At 50.2% G+C, this 19,051-nt stretch overlaps 7 protein-coding genes across 7 annotated transcripts; 4 read left to right on the forward strand and 3 right to left on the reverse strand.

Moving 5' to 3' along the window:
• Positions 1–1,176: 1,176 nt before the first annotated feature.
• On the forward strand, positions 1,177–4,469 carry VTN77DRAFT_2775 (uncharacterized protein; the record flags this gene model as incomplete). The annotated part of the gene is made up of 7 exons (XM_069418651.1): positions 1,177–1,190; positions 1,251–1,305; positions 1,368–2,840; positions 2,899–3,042; positions 3,092–3,265; positions 3,314–3,403; positions 3,456–4,469. The coding sequence occupies 7 exons, from the start codon at positions 1,177–1,179 to the stop codon at positions 4,467–4,469; spliced, it is 2,964 nt and encodes a 987-aa protein (XP_069282256.1).
• A 1,177-nt stretch (positions 4,470–5,646) lies between these two features.
• VTN77DRAFT_2776 (uncharacterized protein) lies at positions 5,647–6,714 on the reverse strand (the record flags this gene model as incomplete). Its single annotated transcript, XM_069418652.1, has 1 exon — positions 5,647–6,714. One exon carries the CDS (start codon positions 6,712–6,714, stop codon positions 5,647–5,649), a length of 1,068 nt encoding a protein of 355 aa, XP_069282257.1.
• A 1,258-nt stretch (positions 6,715–7,972) lies between these two features.
• On the forward strand, positions 7,973–8,907 carry VTN77DRAFT_2777 (uncharacterized protein; the record flags this gene model as incomplete). The annotated part of the gene is made up of 3 exons (XM_069418653.1): positions 7,973–8,113; positions 8,191–8,261; positions 8,316–8,907. The coding sequence occupies 3 exons, from the start codon at positions 7,973–7,975 to the stop codon at positions 8,905–8,907; spliced, it is 804 nt and encodes a 267-aa protein (XP_069282258.1).
• A 1,019-nt stretch (positions 8,908–9,926) lies between these two features.
• VTN77DRAFT_2778 (uncharacterized protein) lies at positions 9,927–11,683 on the reverse strand (the record flags this gene model as incomplete). The annotated part of the gene is made up of 5 exons (XM_069418654.1): positions 9,927–10,730; positions 10,800–11,028; positions 11,084–11,438; positions 11,493–11,566; positions 11,619–11,683. The coding sequence occupies 5 exons, from the start codon at positions 11,681–11,683 to the stop codon at positions 9,927–9,929; spliced, it is 1,527 nt and encodes a 508-aa protein (XP_069282259.1).
• A 570-nt stretch (positions 11,684–12,253) lies between these two features.
• Positions 12,254–13,364, reverse strand: VTN77DRAFT_2779 (uncharacterized protein; the record flags this gene model as incomplete). The annotated part of the gene is made up of 3 exons (XM_069418655.1): positions 12,254–12,913; positions 12,984–13,234; positions 13,313–13,364. 3 exons carry the CDS (start codon positions 13,362–13,364, stop codon positions 12,254–12,256), a joined length of 963 nt encoding a protein of 320 aa, XP_069282260.1.
• A 614-nt stretch (positions 13,365–13,978) lies between these two features.
• VTN77DRAFT_2780 (uncharacterized protein) lies at positions 13,979–15,474 on the forward strand (the record flags this gene model as incomplete). The annotated part of the gene is made up of 2 exons (XM_069418657.1): positions 13,979–14,257; positions 14,311–15,474. The coding sequence occupies 2 exons, from the start codon at positions 13,979–13,981 to the stop codon at positions 15,472–15,474; spliced, it is 1,443 nt and encodes a 480-aa protein (XP_069282261.1).
• A 341-nt stretch (positions 15,475–15,815) lies between these two features.
• On the forward strand, positions 15,816–18,771 carry VTN77DRAFT_2781 (uncharacterized protein; the record flags this gene model as incomplete). The annotated part of the gene is made up of 3 exons (XM_069418658.1): positions 15,816–16,363; positions 16,420–18,673; positions 18,733–18,771. The coding sequence occupies 3 exons, from the start codon at positions 15,816–15,818 to the stop codon at positions 18,769–18,771; spliced, it is 2,841 nt and encodes a 946-aa protein (XP_069282262.1).
• Between the last annotated feature and the right edge of the window lie 280 nt (positions 18,772–19,051).

The following is a 19,051-nucleotide window of genomic DNA, read 5'->3' on the forward strand; positions in this document are numbered from 1 at the left end:
TGGGAGCGGTTGTTTTGTATAGTTTGGGTGTGATTTCTGAACGGGTCTGCAGGCCCTAAATTGTAACTTTTGCAGTGGTAAGGCAGGGGTAAGTACAGAGTACTCCGTATGGAGTATTGTTTGGTGCCGTTGACGGGGATTTATTTAAAGTAGTGGGGCGGAACCGTGCTGGAATGTAAGGGATGTGCGGAAGACGGAGAATTTATATTCCTGGACCAGTCAGTCCACGACGTGATAGCTATCTCGACCATGGGCATAATGGGAAACGAAGCAGATAATAATAATAAGGTTCCAGTAGTCATTATTCATCCAACAATGACTACCTTATCTTTTCAATTGTCTGGGACAATGCGGGCATTATCCATTCCAAGGTTGTTTCCTGTCCAGTCCACAAAAGGAAAGGTTCCGTCCAGACGGGACGGGAAAATTACCCGATCTCTCCACCTCAGTCCCATCTTCCAGAGAGAGAAATTTGGATCACTCTGGGGTTTGGGAAGATCTACATGTTATCTCGAGGCCTGATTGGAGCACGTGCATCTTGTACTTTTTTGTCTACGGACATTCCTGTGCTTGTACTCCGTACCTAGGGAGGAATATGCATGTACAGTACAGTACATACGGAGTACATCTAGTTCGTACGATAGTGTAATCACATCAGAACTTCTTCTCAATCAATAAATACTGATGATTCTGTACTTGGACTGCGGAGGTCGATCTCATATCACATCTATCAAGGCGTAGCCCTGTTGAGATCGATTCCATCAGCACCGTTGCGATTTCCTGCAAGATCGCATCTTGCAAGCTCGTGCCGGTGGGAAACCTTATTGGCAATGGCTGAGCGCACGTGCTCCCAAGCTCACCGCCCAATGGACGGCGGCGGACGCAGCTTCCTCCCCACGACAATGAGGGGAAGGATCGGAGGCTGCGTGCCGACAAGGCTTGGCAGCCAATGAGTTTGGAACTAGCCTGAACAACGCTGATGTTATACCCAAGCTTGCTCTGACTTGTCAATGACGAGTTCCTGCTTTAAAATTTTCAACCTTTGCGCGCCTCTAGGCGCTTGGATTTTCCTGTGATCTTCCTTTCTAATAATGATATAATTGCTTAGTTTGGTGCACGGGTTTTTAATTTTAATTTTAATGTTTATAATGCCATTGCTCGTTTCTTCGTTGTACCATGAAGTTCGCCAAGTACGTCCGTCCCTTTCCACTCACATGGACCTGAACTTGCTAACGATTCACCAATGATAGAGAACTCGAGCAGGAATTGGTGCCGGAATGGCGTGCCAAATATCTGAACTACAAGGTAGGCATCCAACGACCATCCATCTCAGCATACTCAGGTGCTGACCATTCAATTGCTCCCAGCTCGGCAAGAAGAAAATCAAGGCCATCTCGCGGGCTCTGCAGAAAGTCAACCGCACTCCCCCTCGTCGAAATCTCGGAGAATATCGAGATTCGCCCCATGATCTTCCCCCCAATACCTCCACGTCCGTGACCCGATTTCCCTTAGATTTTCCACCGTCCAAAGATGGCTCTGCAGCGGCACAAACCCCAACACAATCCCACCCCGCTGCAGCTCCCGTATCGGAGCAGCGACCGCTCAGAACACCCGGATCACGCTTTTCCAACATAGTGACAAGCTATGGCAGCATCGTGTCGGAGCCTCCTAACACCGCCGCCTCGGATCTACCCTCGCTCACACTTCCTGACCCCGCTATCGATCCTAAGGATGCCAATGGTTCGATGAAAGGACTGTCAGAAGGGGTAGCATCTTCAACACTTCCCCGGAAGGATTCTCTTCCTAAAGCTGGCTCAGGCCGCTCACCGAGGGAGCGATCCTACTCACTCCTGCAAAGCGGAAAAGACCCGTTTGTGCGGCGGGGGAGCTCACTTGCAGAAGAAGCCTTTTCCAGAAAGGCAACTTTCTTCAGACGAGTGTTTACAAGCGGCGATCTCGGGTCTCCCAGCAAGAGCTTTCAGAGCAGTGTCTACCCGGAGATTGATCGGAAACAAGATGAATTCTTTGACTTCCTGGACGATGAACTGGCTAAGATCGAGTCATTTTATCGGCAAAAGGAACAGGAAGCTACCGATCGCCTGAAGGTTCTCCGCCAGCAGTTGCATATGATGCGGGACCAAAGAACGGCAGAGGTTCTTGCTGCGAAGAGGGCTGCCAGCCATGACGGTCACGGACATGCGAACGGCCATGGGTTCATTCCTGGGTCGAAGTTGACGCAAATCGTCAGCAAGCCTCGATTTGGGAAAAACTCGAGAGCATTAGCAGATCTCAGAACTCCCCTGGGTCCTGTACCGGCAGATTTACCAGATTCCGTGATTGACCGCAGAGACTTTGTTCGACGACCCGAATCTCCTGCCGTTCCGGCCGTTCCGTATCGAACTGCCAAGAGGAAATTGAAGCAGGCGTTGCAGGAATACTACCGTGGTTTGGAACTCCTCAAGGCCTATGCTTACCTGAATCGAAAAGCGTTTCGGAAGATCAACAAGAAATACGACAAGGTCGTCAATATGCGGCCGACGCTGAGGTACATGTCCGACAAGGTCAACCACGCGTACTTTGTGCAGAGCGAAGTCATCGAAGGTCATATGGTGGTCGTGGAGGATCTCTATGCTCGCTATTTTGAGCGGGGAAACCGCAAAATCGCCGTCGGCAAGCTCCGTGGTAAGAACCGGCCAGACGACTTTTCCCCAAACACCTTCCGGGCAGGCCTCCTCATTGCAGCGGGGGTGGTTTGCTGCGTCCAGGGCCTGATCCAGGGTATACGGTTTCTCAATGGCCCGGATCCCACAGTCCAAGTACAGACGAGCTATCTGCTGCAGGTATGTCTCCATCCTTGATACCTTTTTTTTTGACACACCTGCTAATTCCTGGCATCAGATTTATGGAGGCTACTTCCTGATCGTCTTTCACTTCTTGTTGTTCTGTTTGGACTGTATGATCTGGTCCAAGACCAAGATTAATTATACTTTTGTTTTTGAATTCGATACCCGGCACGTCTTGGACTGGCGCCAATTGTCCGAGGTGCGTCTAAATCCTCTTTTATCGTCGTATAGATCTAACGCAGTCTTAGTTACCTTGCTTTTTCTTCCTTCTGTTGGGATTGTTCATGTGGCTGAATTTTTCGTGGGTTAATGACATGTTCCTCTACTGGCCCGTCGTATTGATATTCATAACGGTGGTGGTTCTGTTCTTGCCGGCGAGGGTACTCTATCACCACAGTAGGAAGTGGTGGGCCTTTTCCAATGTATGTGGCCGGTCTCTCAGTGTGTGCCTCATTTGCTAACTCCTCCAGTGGCGTCTACTTCTGGCAGGTCTATACCCGGTCGAGTTTAGAGATTTCTTTCTCGGGGATATGTATTGTTCCCAGACATATGCCATGGGCGTGAGTAGATGCGATCCTTCTCACGGAAGGCTTGATGCTCATTGTCTATTAGAATGTCGAATTGTTCTTCTGTCTTTATGCCACACATTGGACAAACCCACCAGTGTGTAATTCTTCCCACTCCCGCCTGTTGGGTTTCTTCAGCACTGTTCCGTCGATCTGGCGTGGTTTCCAGTGTCTCCGTCGATACCGTGACACGAAGAACGTGTTCCCTCATCTCGTCAACTTCGGCAAGTACATGTTTGGCATTTTATACTACATGACCTTGAGCATGTACCGGATTCACCAAGCGACCAGCTTCCAAGTCATCTTTATCGTGTTCGCTTTTATCAATGCCGCGTATGCTTCGGTTTGGGATCTTGCGATGGATTGGAGTTTGTGCAATCCGTATGCACCGAACCCATTCTTACGCGAGTTACTCGCGTTCCGTAAGGTTTGGATTTACTATGTGGCCATGGTAATGGATGTGGTGGTGCGATTTAATTGGATCTTCTACGCCATTTTCGCTCACGACGTTCAGCACTCGGCGCTCCTGAGCTTCTTTGTCGCCTTGAGCGAGATCTGCCGCCGAGGCATGTGGACGGTCTTTCGCGTGGAGAACGAGCATTGCACCAATGTCCATTTGTTCCGTGCCCTGAGGGATATTCCCCTGCCATACCACGTTCCACTGCCGTCCAGCGCTGGAGACTGTGGTCCAGCTGAGAATGCAGTGCCGCTGCAAGAGCAGGCTCCGCCGACCCCGGCTGCCACCACCACGAGAGCTGCCGATCTCGAATCTGCGACGCTGCCGACAGCGACCCCTAGTCTCCGTGCACGTCGTCCGTCCTTCGCCGGCACCATAACTCGCGTCGGCAATCTCATGGCGACCGCACATTCCCAGGACTTCCAGCGAAAGAGACTACCAGATCCCCTGTCGGGAACGACAGCCGAGCCGGAGACGCACCTGGAGGAAAGCACGGATGAGGAAGAGGACGATGAAATGTCGACACCATCCCGGTCGGAAGAGGGCGCTCTTCTAGAGGAGGAGCTGCCGAGTCCGGCTGCATGTCGGGACACTCCCAGATGACAGATTCTCGTTCATGTCAATTTTTTCCCCTATATATATACATCCACAAATATCCTGCATACTGATGTCATGATGAATGTCTGATTTAGCGATATCTATCTTAATCATGGCATTGTCTCTTTTTCTCTAGTTGGGATGGTTTTTTTTTCTTTTTTTTCTTTCTTTTCTTCTTCTTTTCCTGTTCAAAGGATTCTGATGTGAACGTGGACATGAGTTCTGTCTTTGACATCAGGAATAGAGAGAGCTTTATTAGAGCCATAAGAGCTGGGTACGGAGGTATGTACATACATTATTGGGCCCAGGTATATACCCCCTTAGTTGTTAACAAAATGTTCAAATTAGCGCATTATTTGGGCTTACCTGATTGGCTGGTTAGCTTTACCGCCTTCCTATCTATTTCTTTCTGCTGCATTCTTCGGAAAGCGGTGAGGTATTGGACCAATACTCTTGCAGATATATGCTAAGGCGCTAATTTGAACATTTTAACAACTAAGTAAGGGGATACCGCCAGTCGGGGAACTACCTCGTCCGGTTTAGCGATGTCGTGACAATTTCCTAGTAAGGTTAGACGTTATCCTCGCCTTATAAACCGTCTATGTACTGTACCCTCTCGAACACTCACTTCCCCAGTTTTAATATCACTGAATCGAATGTTAACCGTTAACCATTTTTACTCCGTAGATGATCAATTTTTTCCCCCTATCACAGCCCCTACGTAGTGGCTATAAGACCCCCCCCCCCTCCCCCCCAAAAAATTTCTGCGGCCCAGCTATAGATGTGCAAGGAAGCTCAATTCAATTCGCTATGAACGGCTATGTACATACCAAAATCCTTGCATGAGAGAGGAAGAAAGTGTAGGGAAACAGGCAAGGTGCACGAGACAAACACTAGGCAATCAAGGAAAAGATCATAACACCAATAAATCACTTAGACTCAACAAAGATAGACAGATATTCCTAGTTATCTAGGGAGAAAAGAAGAAAATGACAACACATCTTTGGCGACTAAGAAGAAAGCTGTACTCCGTGTATATAGTGATAGAAAAGTATGTTAGATCATGCATGCTAGGTAACAAAATACGATGCCAGGGAGATCACGACAAACAAAGAGAGTAAAAGCACGCCATCAAACCTGTTGTTCCATCTCGAGTTAGTAGCACAGTGGCAAGAGTAGGGCACTATATACGAACCAACTTGATTTGCCGTCCGAAATGACCGAATTGACCATCAGAATCGACAAAAAAAAGTGCCCCGATTTCGAACCACCCGAAATGCATACTCATCGGTACGCCAATCATCCGTCCAAGAATGACGCAGAAAGGCGTAACGAAGAGCACTATCTGAACGCATTTCCCCAGTGTGTACGCAATACTCAGGTCCATCCGGTCCTTATACGCCGCGACACAGGTGATCGGGTCGTTGCTGAGAATGGGTAGGAGGGTGAGAGTGGTAAAGCTTTGCGATATGCCGGCATTTTGTAAAAAGCCGCTCACGCTGTTGGAGACGAATTCGGTGTGGAATGAGATGAGAGCTGTGAAGAGGACGAGCGTGCCGATCGTAACGGGAACGCTGAACTGCGGTTCGAGGTCTTCGAGCTGGCGGTAAATCGTCAGATTCTCCTGGTTGATTTCTCCGCCGCTGGTCGCTGCAATGCCCGCGCCGATTCGTGCAAATGCTTGCAGGACCTCGCCCTCTTCTACTTGAAACCTGCGCTTGGCGACCTTCAAGCTGGCTTGCATGAACATGACACGGTGAGTCTTAGTCTGGAAGAGCAAAAACGCCCCGTATAAGACAACCAGCAGGCAGGCAGCCACACATGACAGCAAAAGGACATGGTTATTGGGGGCCTGCAGTGGCACTGCGTATGCCGTCGGGATAATGAGGCTCGCGATGGCCAGTAGAAGCTGAGAAGCAACGGCTTGAACGAGAGCGAGGTTGAATTGCTGGTGGAAACGGTTGTAACCACCCAGGACAAATGCCAGTCCCAACATAAGAAGCATATTGGACACGACGCTTCCGATGAGTGACATCTGTAAAATATTGATTTGCTTGCTTCGTAGAAGGAGAACTGAGATGATGAGCTGAGCGGCATTGCTTGCAGGAATTAGCAGAGCTACAGTTGAAAGCAAGTGTATTTCAATATACCCGAAAGTCATATATACCAAAGCTCCTAGAGTACGGCGCATTAAATCATCGGTGGCAAGCCCCAGGAAGACGGAACATGGAACGACTGCAAGCAGATTCATCAGAAAGACAGCGATAGGATTCACGCCCGCGTAGAATAGAGAAAAACCGACTGGTACGGTGACGAATAGTAGAGACGTCCACGAAGAGCCAAATAGAATCCGCAGTTGATTGACCATCGTCATGTCAGCTTTTTGTGTTTTGGTTCGGACTCCATCCCTGAGGAGGCTGTAATGGTCTGCTCCTCCTCAGATATTTCCCCTGCAACGTGTCGGAGCTTGACTCAAGAATGCTTGCATCGCCAGAAGACCTTATGCATGCTGACTTTGTTGCAACTCGATTTCGGGGAGCTGCAAAAGGATCTCTAACGTCATGACGCCATCTGGTGTCAAAAGTCGGCAGCGTTGCGGTGCGCATTTGGAATGAACGGTTTTTTTTGCAGAGCAACAGATCGAGGGCCAACTCAGACCAAACGATGGGACGAAGCGGTCCTGGTTCAGAGGTTCGATATGCCGGAGACGTCGTCGAAATTTCCCTGCTCTGTTGCGAGGGGCCTTGGTCCTAACAATCTCCTCAGGAATGTCGGTCTCATGATGACAGCAAGTAGAAAAGCGGGGCTGCTCGCGAGGCTGAAATTATTGAAGCATGGGCAAGATAGTAGTGCACCAGTTCAGCCTTGTGCGTGTGTCTGTACGACCACTGTGCAGGTCGGCCTGCAGCTGGTCAAGGGAAGCAACATTCCTCAGTGCGATTGTCAATCGAATCGCCATGGAAATTCCTGATTTGATACGAGCGCCAATGATCATGTCATATGAGATGATATGGAAGAAGATGTTGTGGCCGGTGATGTGTCAATATTAAAGAGTGAGATGATCGAGGATGATTTGGCGTATCGCGCATAGGCGAGCCCAAGTCCTGATTTCCCAATTGATGCAGCATTGCAAAACGCAGCGCCCGATATCCTTCCAGGTAACTACAGCAGTCGAGGAATCTATGCATTTTTCGAGGGATGGTCGGACGGAGGAGGAGTCGGGTGCAATTGACGATAGAGGTACCTACCTAGGTAGGCACCTAGTCAATGACTATGACGTAAGGCTTCTTGTGGTGTGGCTGTGCTCTGCGGCTGTCTCCCCGTGACATAAGGACGCCACAGCCGATGTCATGCTCCGGCCCCAGGCTGACGCCTCAGAGAGCCTGGAATATGTAGCCGCTTTCCTTTCTTCCATCTTCGGCCTCTTTCTTCCATCCTCACTGTCTTCTCCATCAGTTCTCTGCTGCATACCATTTAAGGAGATATTGAGGAAGTGAACGCAAGTGCAAATGGCTGCTAATGCGAAATACCAGCCCGCTCCCCAGCGGGACTCGTTTGAGGAGCCGGCATACCCTCAGGCCCCACCCTCCTACGAGGCGACCGCACAGGGTCCAAGGACGGAGGATGATAATGTTCCCGATGATTTCAAGGTGTGTACTTGTGCTGTGTACTCTTGAAAGTACATACATATCTAGTAAGTGACAGAACTGACGATGCTGCTGTTCAGTTCGGAGGCACGGTTTGGGAGGGCACCCTTCCCATCCGTATGCAGTTCATTCGCAAGGTCTACTCCATCCTGTAAGTGTCCCGAACCACCCCTACAGGAGCAGTTACTGACCTTTTTCCCGCTAGGACCGTCCAGATTCTCTTGACCACAGTCTTGAGTGCAATCTCTTTCTTCAGCGACTCGTACCGCAGATGGATCCAGTCGAACTCGTGGCTGATGATCGTGTCCCTGGTCGGCGCGATCGGCTTCATGTTCCTGACGTACTGGAAGCGCAAGAGCTACCCGACGAACCTGCTCTTCCTGTCCTTCTTTACCGCACTGGAGGCCTACACGATCAGCGTCGTCACCTCGTTCTACGATGCGCGCATCGTCGTGCAGGCGCTCATCATCACGCTGGGGGTCTTCGTCGCCCTGACGCTCTTCGCGTGCCAGACCAAATATGACTTCACGCACTGGATCCCCTACCTGTTCGGGGGATTGTGGCTGCTGATCATCTTCGGGTTCATGGCCGCTTTCTTCCCGATGAGCAGCACCATCGAGCTCGTCTATGGCGGTGTCGCGTCGCTGGTCTTCTCCGGGTACATTCTTCTGGACACCCAGCTCATCATGCGCCACTACCACGTCGAGGAGGAGATTGCCGCTGCGATCTCCCTCTACCTGGACATTATCAACCTGTTCCTCTCCATCCTGCGGATCCTGAGCAACCAGAACGATTAAATAGGTGGCTGTACTGACCAGCGGAAGGAGAGCTGAACACAACCTGGCCATCAGGAATTGTACTAAGATTGGAATATGTATCTACTGTGACATGGGATTGTTTTCTTGCTTGTTGTCGTTCAGACTGAACCTCATCTCTATAGTATACTCATGCTGTCAGCCTGTCATCGACTAATACTCTGGATCTGTGGATTTGAATTTATGTATTTTACGTGCACCCTCACTTCATTCCTCACTTGTTAAGTCTGTCATGTCGTTCGTGACTTTCCTTCCTCCTTCTCTCTCTCCTCGCTTTTCTTTTCTTTTCTTTTCTTTTCTTTCCTCCTTCACGACCGTGTATCAGTCAGGATGTAATTAATTTAATATTTGCAGATGCAGATGCAAATTCGGGTTGTAAGTAATGAAGCAGGCAATAATGTTATATTCAAGTTCAAAAAATTCTAGTTCAATTCAAACTCAAGTTTAATTAATCCAGTTTTCAATTCAGTTTTGATTCAATTAAGTTTTCGGTTCATCAACGACGTCATATCATTCTAGATATAATAAAAACAAGAAGCAAAAAACCAAGAGGTAAAAAGTAAAAAAGTAAAAAAAAAAAGCAAGGAACTTGCTCCTGATAACCTGACCAATGATGAGAAAAAAACGAAACGAAACGAAATGAAATCCCTGATTTAATCTGTTTTGACATACAATGTCAACAATAGTCGAAGGGAGTTCGAAGGGCCAAAAGAAAAAAAAGGCATGTTGATGGTGACAATGTACATAACAGTATAATAACAGTTATGTGTGTGATGTGACGTGTACACCTCTATTATTTCCCTCTTTTTTGCCTTGAGTTTGTCCATCATCAATGAAAAACAGCAAACACACGAACAACCGTAATTCATAAAAAATGGTCAATGATCATCATAGCCACTGGCCTGACAACAAGCTCCGTCATATACAGTATTACTACTGTAGTCATAGTCATAGTCTATCCCGTATGGAGTGACGAGTCATGGACAGATTGATTTGCTCTTCTAATGCGATGCATGGAAGAATATGTTCATTCCCAAGCAGACGACCATCACCACGACACCGTAGATCGTCAGCGCGAGGCTCAGCCGCCGGAGCAGCGTCTTCCGCCACTGGCGCGTGCCGGCGCCGCTCAGGATGCCGCTGGATGAGAGCAGGCCGCTCCCGCTCAGCAGGCCTTGGCCTTGCTCGTCATGGTTCCCGTCGTCGGAGAGATCGTCGGTGTCTACTTCGTCGTCTTCCTTCATCAGGCGCTGGTGCGTGTCTGATTCGGGAGAGGAGATCTTATAGTAGAACAGTCCCGGGAGAATAAAGCTGATGCTCGTGCTACCGGTGCTGCCGACGTAGGCCAACACGGATTCCAGGGACGAGACGGTCATGGCGGTGATGAATCCCAAGACGATGATCGCCGTCGTGATGACTGCAAAGCGCACGTCGCTCATGGGCTCGGGCCCGCTGCGGTTGCCCCGTGGTAACAGAGGATGCCGGTGCGGCGAGACATCGCTGCCGTTCGATGACCTCGACTTCCACCGCCACTTCATCACCGCGTCCACCGACGCGCGGCATGGGTGGACTTGGAGGGGGTAGGAGAACATGACAAGAACTACAATCGCTGCTCGTCCAATCGTTGCAGAGACGGAAGGCGGATACATCCCCACGATATTGCCTCCAATATTGTTTCCAAACGAAAGGTAACCGGTGAGAGCAACGAGAAGGTAAATCGAAGCTGAACTACCAATGCTGGCAAGCACCACGCTGGTGGTCGAGAAATGACTGTTGTCTTTAATTTCGTTCAAAATCGAAAACATCTGTTCAACGTCAGCTGATCCTGTCTAAATCAAGCAGAAGTAAAAAGGAGAGAGAGAGAGGAAGCCTACATTCTGATGACATGTATATGCAAACACAATAACAGGAAAACTGCTGAGGGCAGGAACCACGCCTGCCCATTCAATGACACGAATCGGCCCACGCTCAGCCATCGTGTCCCCCTTTGCAAAATGGTAAACGACGAGAATCACCAGGTAACCGATAGAGATTAAGGCAACGACGCTGGTATATTTGAGGGAATCAAGACGACGTAGGAAGGACAGTGGGATGACAATGAGCCTGAGATGTCATTAGCAGGTTGCGACAACAACAATCTGCCTGGAGCAGCCCGTACATGAAAGCAGTGATCCAGAAATGCCGATCGACCAAGAACTCGCTCGCAGGAGTTCCACCAACAAATCCCTCGACAACACCCGGCATCAGGTCGCCGATAATTATGAGGTAGCTCACACTAACACCAAAACACTTTATAGCGATTGCAGCGTCGAAAATGACGGCTGCATTGGGGTACGTGATCTGTGACAAGGCGAAGAAGGATGCTGAACCCCGATCTAGATACTGCGCACATCTCGCCTGAAGGTAAAGACCGAACCCAGCCGTTATTCCAGCCCACACAACAATTATCGTTCCGAGGACGATGCCCATGTGAGACATGGCGAGAGGCATGGCGAGGACACCGGCACCAACGACTGATCGACGTCATTAAACAAGCAAACCAGACACGTTGATCCTTCTTGACTCACTGGTGTTTACTAAGTTGACCACGCTGCTGATCCAGCTTGCCTGGCCTTGGAAGACATCTCGCTTCCCTCGTCGCCTGGCGAAGTCAGCGTGGCGCCACAAGAACCCTCCAACTTGGACGAACGTACCTCCGTGTTCTGTGTGAAGATCCTCCAACGTAGGAGGATCCGACAACGACCTCATCGTCCACCATTTGTGAAATGCCGGGGTTGCGGTGTAGACCTCACTCCCTGAAAGATCGGAGTCACAGTCACGCCTTGACAACAAAATCCTCACGAGAAAGATTCGATAACAAATACAAACATAATAGCAATAAAGGTATGGGCAAAAGAGAAGAGGAGTCGTGAGAGGCGTGTACCGTTGCTATAAGGTGTGGGTGTTGGCTGTGAGGTTGGAGGAGGAAGCTGATTTGGAGATCATGTTGGCATCAGAGCACGGTCTTGCGCCAGACAAGTAACATACTCTAACGGGTAACGATTGCTGCGGGCGGACTAAGAAAGTCCGGGGCCGTCGCGGATAAGATTGCCGAAAATAGCCACTACCAGCCACACACGCGACCTTGAATCATACAGTAGTACATTTAATACAGGTTGAACAGCACATCATGCATGAAGAAGAAATTATGACAAAATATCGCAATATTTGCTTGTATTGGAAATTGACAATTCCACAACCCCTGTCATATTATGAAGAACGAGGGAGCTAGTGGCATCAGGAGACCTGCATATCAGATGCCTGCCTCTTGATTTAACAAGCTTGCTCTTCAGAGATTCGACTTCCCCCAATCATCCTGGGACAACAGCTCAAAGATCTCATCCTCGACCACTTTCATATCCGAGACTGTATTTCCAGCTCGCCCCCCTGGACCGGGGTCGTTGAACGCACTCACTGGCCGCACCGTCTTGGAGACCTCCAGGATGGTGCCGCCCTCCACCGGGAACATCTTCCCTCGTCGATTCTTGTCGCCAATGATTTCACTGACCTCGTCCTGCTGAACGAGAGCAAGCATCACTTCGGCGACTTCCTCCGGCGTGACCCATACGTCCACCGCTTCATTGACCATTTTGAGTTTCTCCGGGTGTTCTGTCCACAGGGGAGTTTTTATCACCCCCGGGGCGACAGCCGTGACACGGATCCCGAACTGAGCATCTAGCTTGGCCAGAGACCGTACGAGTCCGTTGATGGCATGCTTCGTAGCGACGTAGATGGGGGCTGCCAATGTCGGGCTCTGGCCTGCGATGCTAGAAATATGGACGATGTGCTTTCGCGTCTTTGATGTCCTGTGATGGAGGAAATGTGAGATGGCGAGTTGTGTGGTTCGAATAGGGTGCGTGAGGTTAATGTCCAGCAGTGCATATCGTGATCCTGACGGCGAATCTCGGCTTTCAGGCGTTCCAGGAGGCCGCCAGAAGTTGCTCCAATGCTATGTAACAGTGCTATTGTCAGAAACGTCAAATATATCGATGGAATGGCAAAGTGCCAGGAAGACTGACTGGTTCATAAACACCTGCGCCAGGACAAACGATATCTATCTCCCCAAACTCCTGCTCTGCAACCTTGAACATCCTCTCTAGCTGCAGCCAATCGGTGACATCTGTCTTCTGGAAAACAGCTCGGGCAGAGTCGCTGGACTTGGCCGAGTACTTGTCCACGACAATCTGGGCCTCTGAACGCAGCGCCAGATCTGCAATCAGGACATTGCAGCCGTTTTCGAGCAATAGCTTTGCAAAACTCAGATTGATTCCTAAGACCAGGTGGTGAGAAACATGCAAAGGCCCTCATTTACGAGTCTGATTGTATGTACAGTATGTACAGTACGTACCTGAGCCTGCCCCAGTGACGATTGCCGTTTTGCCCTTGACGGAGGTAGCCATCGTGAATGCAACTATATATGCGCATATATATCATCGACTATTAATATGGATAGGTAGAGATCGAAACCTCAACAAAAGGACTTCCATTTTAGAGCTATATATATACCTATCCCCACGGGCCTCGACCACGTCCTTCGCTCCATTCTCCGTTCCTTCTCGGTGGGATTCGCTGCGATGCTGGACCGATTGGGAAAGCTCGCGGGGTAAGGAGGGTGAATCCTATGCCGGCGAGGCAGGTTTCCCGAGCAGAGAAGGATACCCGAGTCATCTAATTCTGAGGTGAATGCTCTTAAAGTGACTTCGGGACTTAGAAGGGATTAGATAAGTCACATCTCCACAATCGGAGAGACGTCAGGATTTGTTGTCTATGACTCTACACCGTCATTTGATTGCGGATGTCTTCAATTGGCAACTGCAGCGATCTTGGGAGTCGGTACAATAATATCCGAGGAGCGGTGTTGCCGAAAGTGGAAATTACCCGCTTCTCATTTTGGCATGTCCGACATGTATCCTTGTCGCCTCCGAAGGGTGCACAGGAATGAAAGGTATATAGAAGCATTGAAGCATTGCCTGGCGTCTCTAGAGATGGAGACATGTATTCAACCAAATACGATATGGCGATGTCAAGACTGCTTTCCAAATCGGCCGTTCGCACCGTCACAATGGCGACGGCGGCGTCGTCGTCGTCCCGGATGACCAAGGCAGCTGGTGATATCTCGTCTGTGTTCCCCAGTTTGAGACCCGATTACAAGCCGGAGCCACTGCCGCCACGATTTCGAGACTTGAAATTGAGTCTCTTCAAAAGAAATGAGGAGGCCCTCAAGCAAAGTTGGAAGAGACTGCTTCGTAGCTTGGAGGAGGAAGTGGAAATAATCAGGCAGCGAGGAAGCAGTGTATGTCTTCATCTTCTTGAAAATTGCGACTGACGATCTGCTGATGACAAAAGATAATTCCGTCTGTCACGTATTCGGATATCGTCTCCGGACAAATATCAGACCAAACCAAGGCCGAGATACGTCAACGCGGTACGGTTGTAATACGCAATGTCGTCCCCAGGTCAACAGCCCTAGAATGGAAGGAAAGGGCGAAAGAATATATTGCTGCAAACAGGGATCGGGTGAAGGCCTTCCCGCCAGACTCACCTGCTGTGTATGAGCTCTACTGGACTCCTTCTCAGGCCGAAGCTCGAGCACACCCGAACATGCTTCAGACGCAGCATTTCCTTCAGCGCCTGTGGCACTCGTCCGATCCCGAAACGCAACTTTCGGTCACACATCCCCTCTCATATGCGGATCGCCTGAGGATCAGAGAGCCGGGTGACGCGAAATTCACCTTGGGGCCGCACATGGATGGTGGATCACTGGAAAGATGGGAGGACCCCGAATACTCCCGGGTCTATTCCAAGATCCTGGAGGGAAACTGGGAAGAATACGATCCCTTCGAAGCCAAACACAGAGTCAAGGCCAAGATGGACTTATACAATGGAGCTGGGGCGTGCTCAATGTTGAGGTTCTTTCAAGGCTGGTTATCGATGTCTGACACAGGTCCCGGAGAAGGCACTCTGCATGTCTGCCCTATGCTGAAACACAGCACGGCCTACACCATTCTGCGGCCCTTCTTTGATGTCGACACGTCCCTTCCAGCCCTGGATGCTACCTTTCCCGGCTCTGTCCCGGGAGCCTGTCAGGAATACAATCCAGTGACACATCCCCATCTGGAGCTTTTGACGACCATGGTATCAGTACCTCGGGTTGAGCCTGGGGACTATGTTGCATGGCATTGCGACTCGTTGCATTCTGTGGACAGAGAGCATCGGGGAACTAGCGATTCAAGTGTCCTTTATATTCCTGCGACTCCTCTATGCGAAATGAACGTTGAATATCTTGTTAAGCAACGGGACGCAGCACTCCGATATTCTCCTCCGTGGGATTTCCCGGGTGCTGGAGGCCCAGGAGAGATTGGATTCAAGGGAGCTGTCGACTGGTCTTCGTTGAATCCTGACGGCCTCCGGGCGATGGGTATGGGCACACGACGCTGGCAGACCACGGAAGACATGAGTGAGGGAGAAAAACAAGCCATCCATCTGGGCAACAAGATCTGTTTTGGGTAGTTCATTCTGCAATCATGTGTACTGATGCAACTGCACACTGTATACCACACCTTTAATGAAAAGTTCTGTTTGATCACAAGTATTGGTTAGAAAGTCAGCTTAAAAGTAATTTAGAAGCATTGTTCACTGTTGCTGAGCATAGGGTAGTTGAAGCTGAGAGCGGACTTCTGTTTAAGCTCCGTTCAGGCCGTAAAGCTAACACTAACCCGGATGTCGGAGCTTAGCGGAGTACAATCGCTTTCCGCCAGATGTAAAGTTACAGGACAAGCTCTCCAAACCTACGTCCGCGTCCTCCACCACTGTGACCTTTCTCGAATGCGAACAACCGTGAGAAGGTCATAATGTGGCTCCAGGCGGCGGTCCTCCTGTTGGCTGCTTGTGTACCTTCGTCATTGGCCATCTTCGCAGACGAGGTCAACCACATCGATTTCCACCATGCCTTGCTAGGAGTTCCCTCTCCTCAAACGACCTTCTTTCACCGACCTTCCTCCTCCTCGAATGCGTCGTTGCTCTATACTCTGTCCGAGAAGCTGGTCCTGGGAGCCGTAAACCCGAAGGATGGATCAATTGTGTGGAGACAGAATTTGGCGCGGTGGTCATCACTCGACCAAGGCGTGGAAGGCTTCCTTCGTTCTAGCGATGGAGAAACCACGGTTGTGAGCGCTGCTGGAGACTTGGTCGCGTCGTGGGACGCGATGGATGGCAAACTGTCTTGGAAGAGCCAGTTTGATGACGGACCGGTGAAGGATCTCGAGTTGCTGGAGCTCCAGGATGGCAGCACAAGCAGTGGCGCGCGGGACGTGATTACATTGTTTGGAGACAAAACTGGAATTGTGCGGAGATTAGATGGCGTCTCTGGAAAGGTTAAATGGGAATACAAGGATGACAGGTTCGATCCAGTTCCGCATGTTATTGCCAATGGACGTTAGAACTGACGATTCAAAGTGGTGACCTTCCGTTCCAGGTGTCTTCTTCCCCTACCGAAGTATTCTACATTTCGCTTCAGTCGGCCTTGTTGAAGGGCTACAAGATCAAGATAACGGTATTGGACCCGGAAAGTGGACGTCAGACCAAGCAGCATATTTTGACCTCCGAAAACGAGGTGTCAACGCCGGAGTCGATCCTCTTCGTTGGCGCCAACACCGCTTCCCCCCTAATTGTTTGGGCGGATAAATCGCAAAAGGCGCTGAAGATCAATATTATTGGTTCTAAGCAGGTACATACAGTGAACATCGAGAACGACAGCGGTGAAGACATCCAGAGAATCGAAGTGCAGGCGCCCCAAGGCCTCAACAGTCTGCCGCATTTCCTGGTGCACTATGAAACTGATTCAAGCTCTTGGGCTGAGGTTTACCACACTGATCTTCAATCATCGACCATTTCCAAGGCTTACCAGCTTCCGCGTTTATCAGAAAAGTCTGTCTTCGCGACAAGTCACAAGGCTGGTAATGTCTACTTTACCCGAATTACCGACTCTGAAATCATTGTCGTCTCCTCTGCGTCCCATGGCGTTCTCGGGAGGTGGCCGCACAAGAAGCGGACAGTTGATACTGGGCTACACGCTGTAGCGGAGGTAGCCAGCAAAGGCGACTCCGCAGCTGTTCGTTTTGCTTATGTTCTGGATTCCGAAGATTGGGTCTTGGTCCGCAATGGGGAGGCTGAATGGACAAGACATGAAGGTCTAGCTGGCGCAGTTGCTGCTAGCTGGGCTGAGCCACCCAGCAGCGAAGATCTCGTACATGAGCTTGAGATTGAGGGCCACGCGAGCGTGTTGAGTGCTTACATCCATCGGGTTAAACGGCACATTAGGGATCTTCAACACCTTCCCGCGTGGTTGCAGGAGTTGCCAAAACGCGTTTTCTCGAGCTTTCTGACCGCTGAGCTCTCCAATCTTGATAGCTTTGGTCTTGCGAAACTGGTCATTGTCGCTACGGAGAGTGGTCGAGTCATTGCTATTGATACAGGGAAGCGTGGCTCAGTGGCCTGGAACGTGAGAGCTGCTGATACCAAAAATTGGAACGTCAAAGCTATAACTACTCAGTCCGGATCGGCCACGATCTACGCTGAGGACGGCAGCTCTGTGAGCGTGAACATCACATCAGGCGAGATCCTGTCAAAACGCGATCCCACTTCCAAGATCAAGTCCATTGTGATATTACCGGATGGCCCTGCGCCCGTCACAGTTGGTATCAGGGAAGATGGTACTCCACTTGAGCCTCTCGCTGGCTCCGGATATCTCGTTACTCTAAGTGATGATGGACGAGTACTGGGTTGGATTTTAGGAAACAACAAGACTCCAGTGTGGCAGTTCTTGCCCCCTCGAGGCGAGCGAGTCATTCACGCCACGTCAAGACCAGTGCACGACCCTGTGGCCTCTATCGGAAAAGTCCTTGGAAATCGTTTGGTTCTCTACAAATACTTGAACCCCAATCTTGCTCTTGTCACTACAGTTGGGGAGAATACGGCGACGTTCTATTTGCTCGACGGTGTCTCCGGCAAAGTTCTCCATTCGAGTATACAGACTGGCGTGGACACTACCCAGCCCATCACCGCTGTGCTATCGGAGAACTGGTTTGCGTACTCTCTTTGGGCCGATGTGACCGACACTTCTGAATCCAAAGGCTATCAGCTGGTAGTATCCGAGCTGTACGAATCGCCGCACCCTAATGATCGTGGTCCTCTGGGTTCGGCTTCGAACTATTCGAGCCTTCACGGCGCAGATGCTCCGCCAAAACCATATGTAGTCTCACAATCCTTCATTATTCCTGAGCCTATCTCGCACATGGCGGTGACGCAGACGCGACAAGGAATCACGACCCGGCAACTCCTCTGCACACTCCCTGCCTCCAATGCCATTATTGGCATTCCTCGGCCCGTCCTTGACCCACGCCGCCCGGTCGGACGAGATCCAACCCCTGCCGAGGTGGAAGAAGGCCTCTTCAAATACAATCCATTCCTCGAGTTCGACGGCAGGTGGTACCTCACGCACACGCGCGATGTCTCGGACATCCGTGCTGTCATCTCCAGCCCGACATTGTTGGAAAGCACCAGCCTGGTCTTCGCGTTTGGGGGGGATGTGTTCGGCACGCGGGTTACCCCTAGCCAGGCATTTGATATCCTCGGCAGGGGCTTTTCAAAATTGCAGTTGGTGGCGACCGTGGTAGCGCTCGCTGTGGGTGTCGCGATTCTGGCGCCGATGGTAAGCCTTTCTTCAGTGAATACAACCGAAGAGAATTCATTTGCTGACGTCTTCTACAGGTCCGCAGTAAGCAGGTCAATCTGTTGTGGAACAGATAAGATGGATTTTATAGACGGAACTTTTTTTTTTCAATGTAGATTTTTCCTCCTCTATCTCTACGGAATGATGTGCTGAATTTTCATGATTACTTATGAATTTTATTCTGAAGGCGGGACAGCACCGCATAACATGAGATATATCTAATGGTGGGCGTAATTCAGTGTGTGACATGGCAGTAGTGTCAACTTCAAGATAGGATATGGGGTCATTCCAATCCTGATAGGTATCGTGAAGAAGAGTTTCCCCCATGCAGTGATGCTTCTTGAGAATAGAAATGAG

Source organism: Rasamsonia byssochlamydoides (genome assembly GCF_041956645.1).
Source record: "Rasamsonia byssochlamydoides strain NRRL 3658 unplaced genomic scaffold VTN77scaffold_2, whole genome shotgun sequence".
Classification (NCBI taxonomy): Eukaryota; Fungi; Ascomycota; class Eurotiomycetes; order Eurotiales; family Trichocomaceae; genus Rasamsonia; species Rasamsonia byssochlamydoides.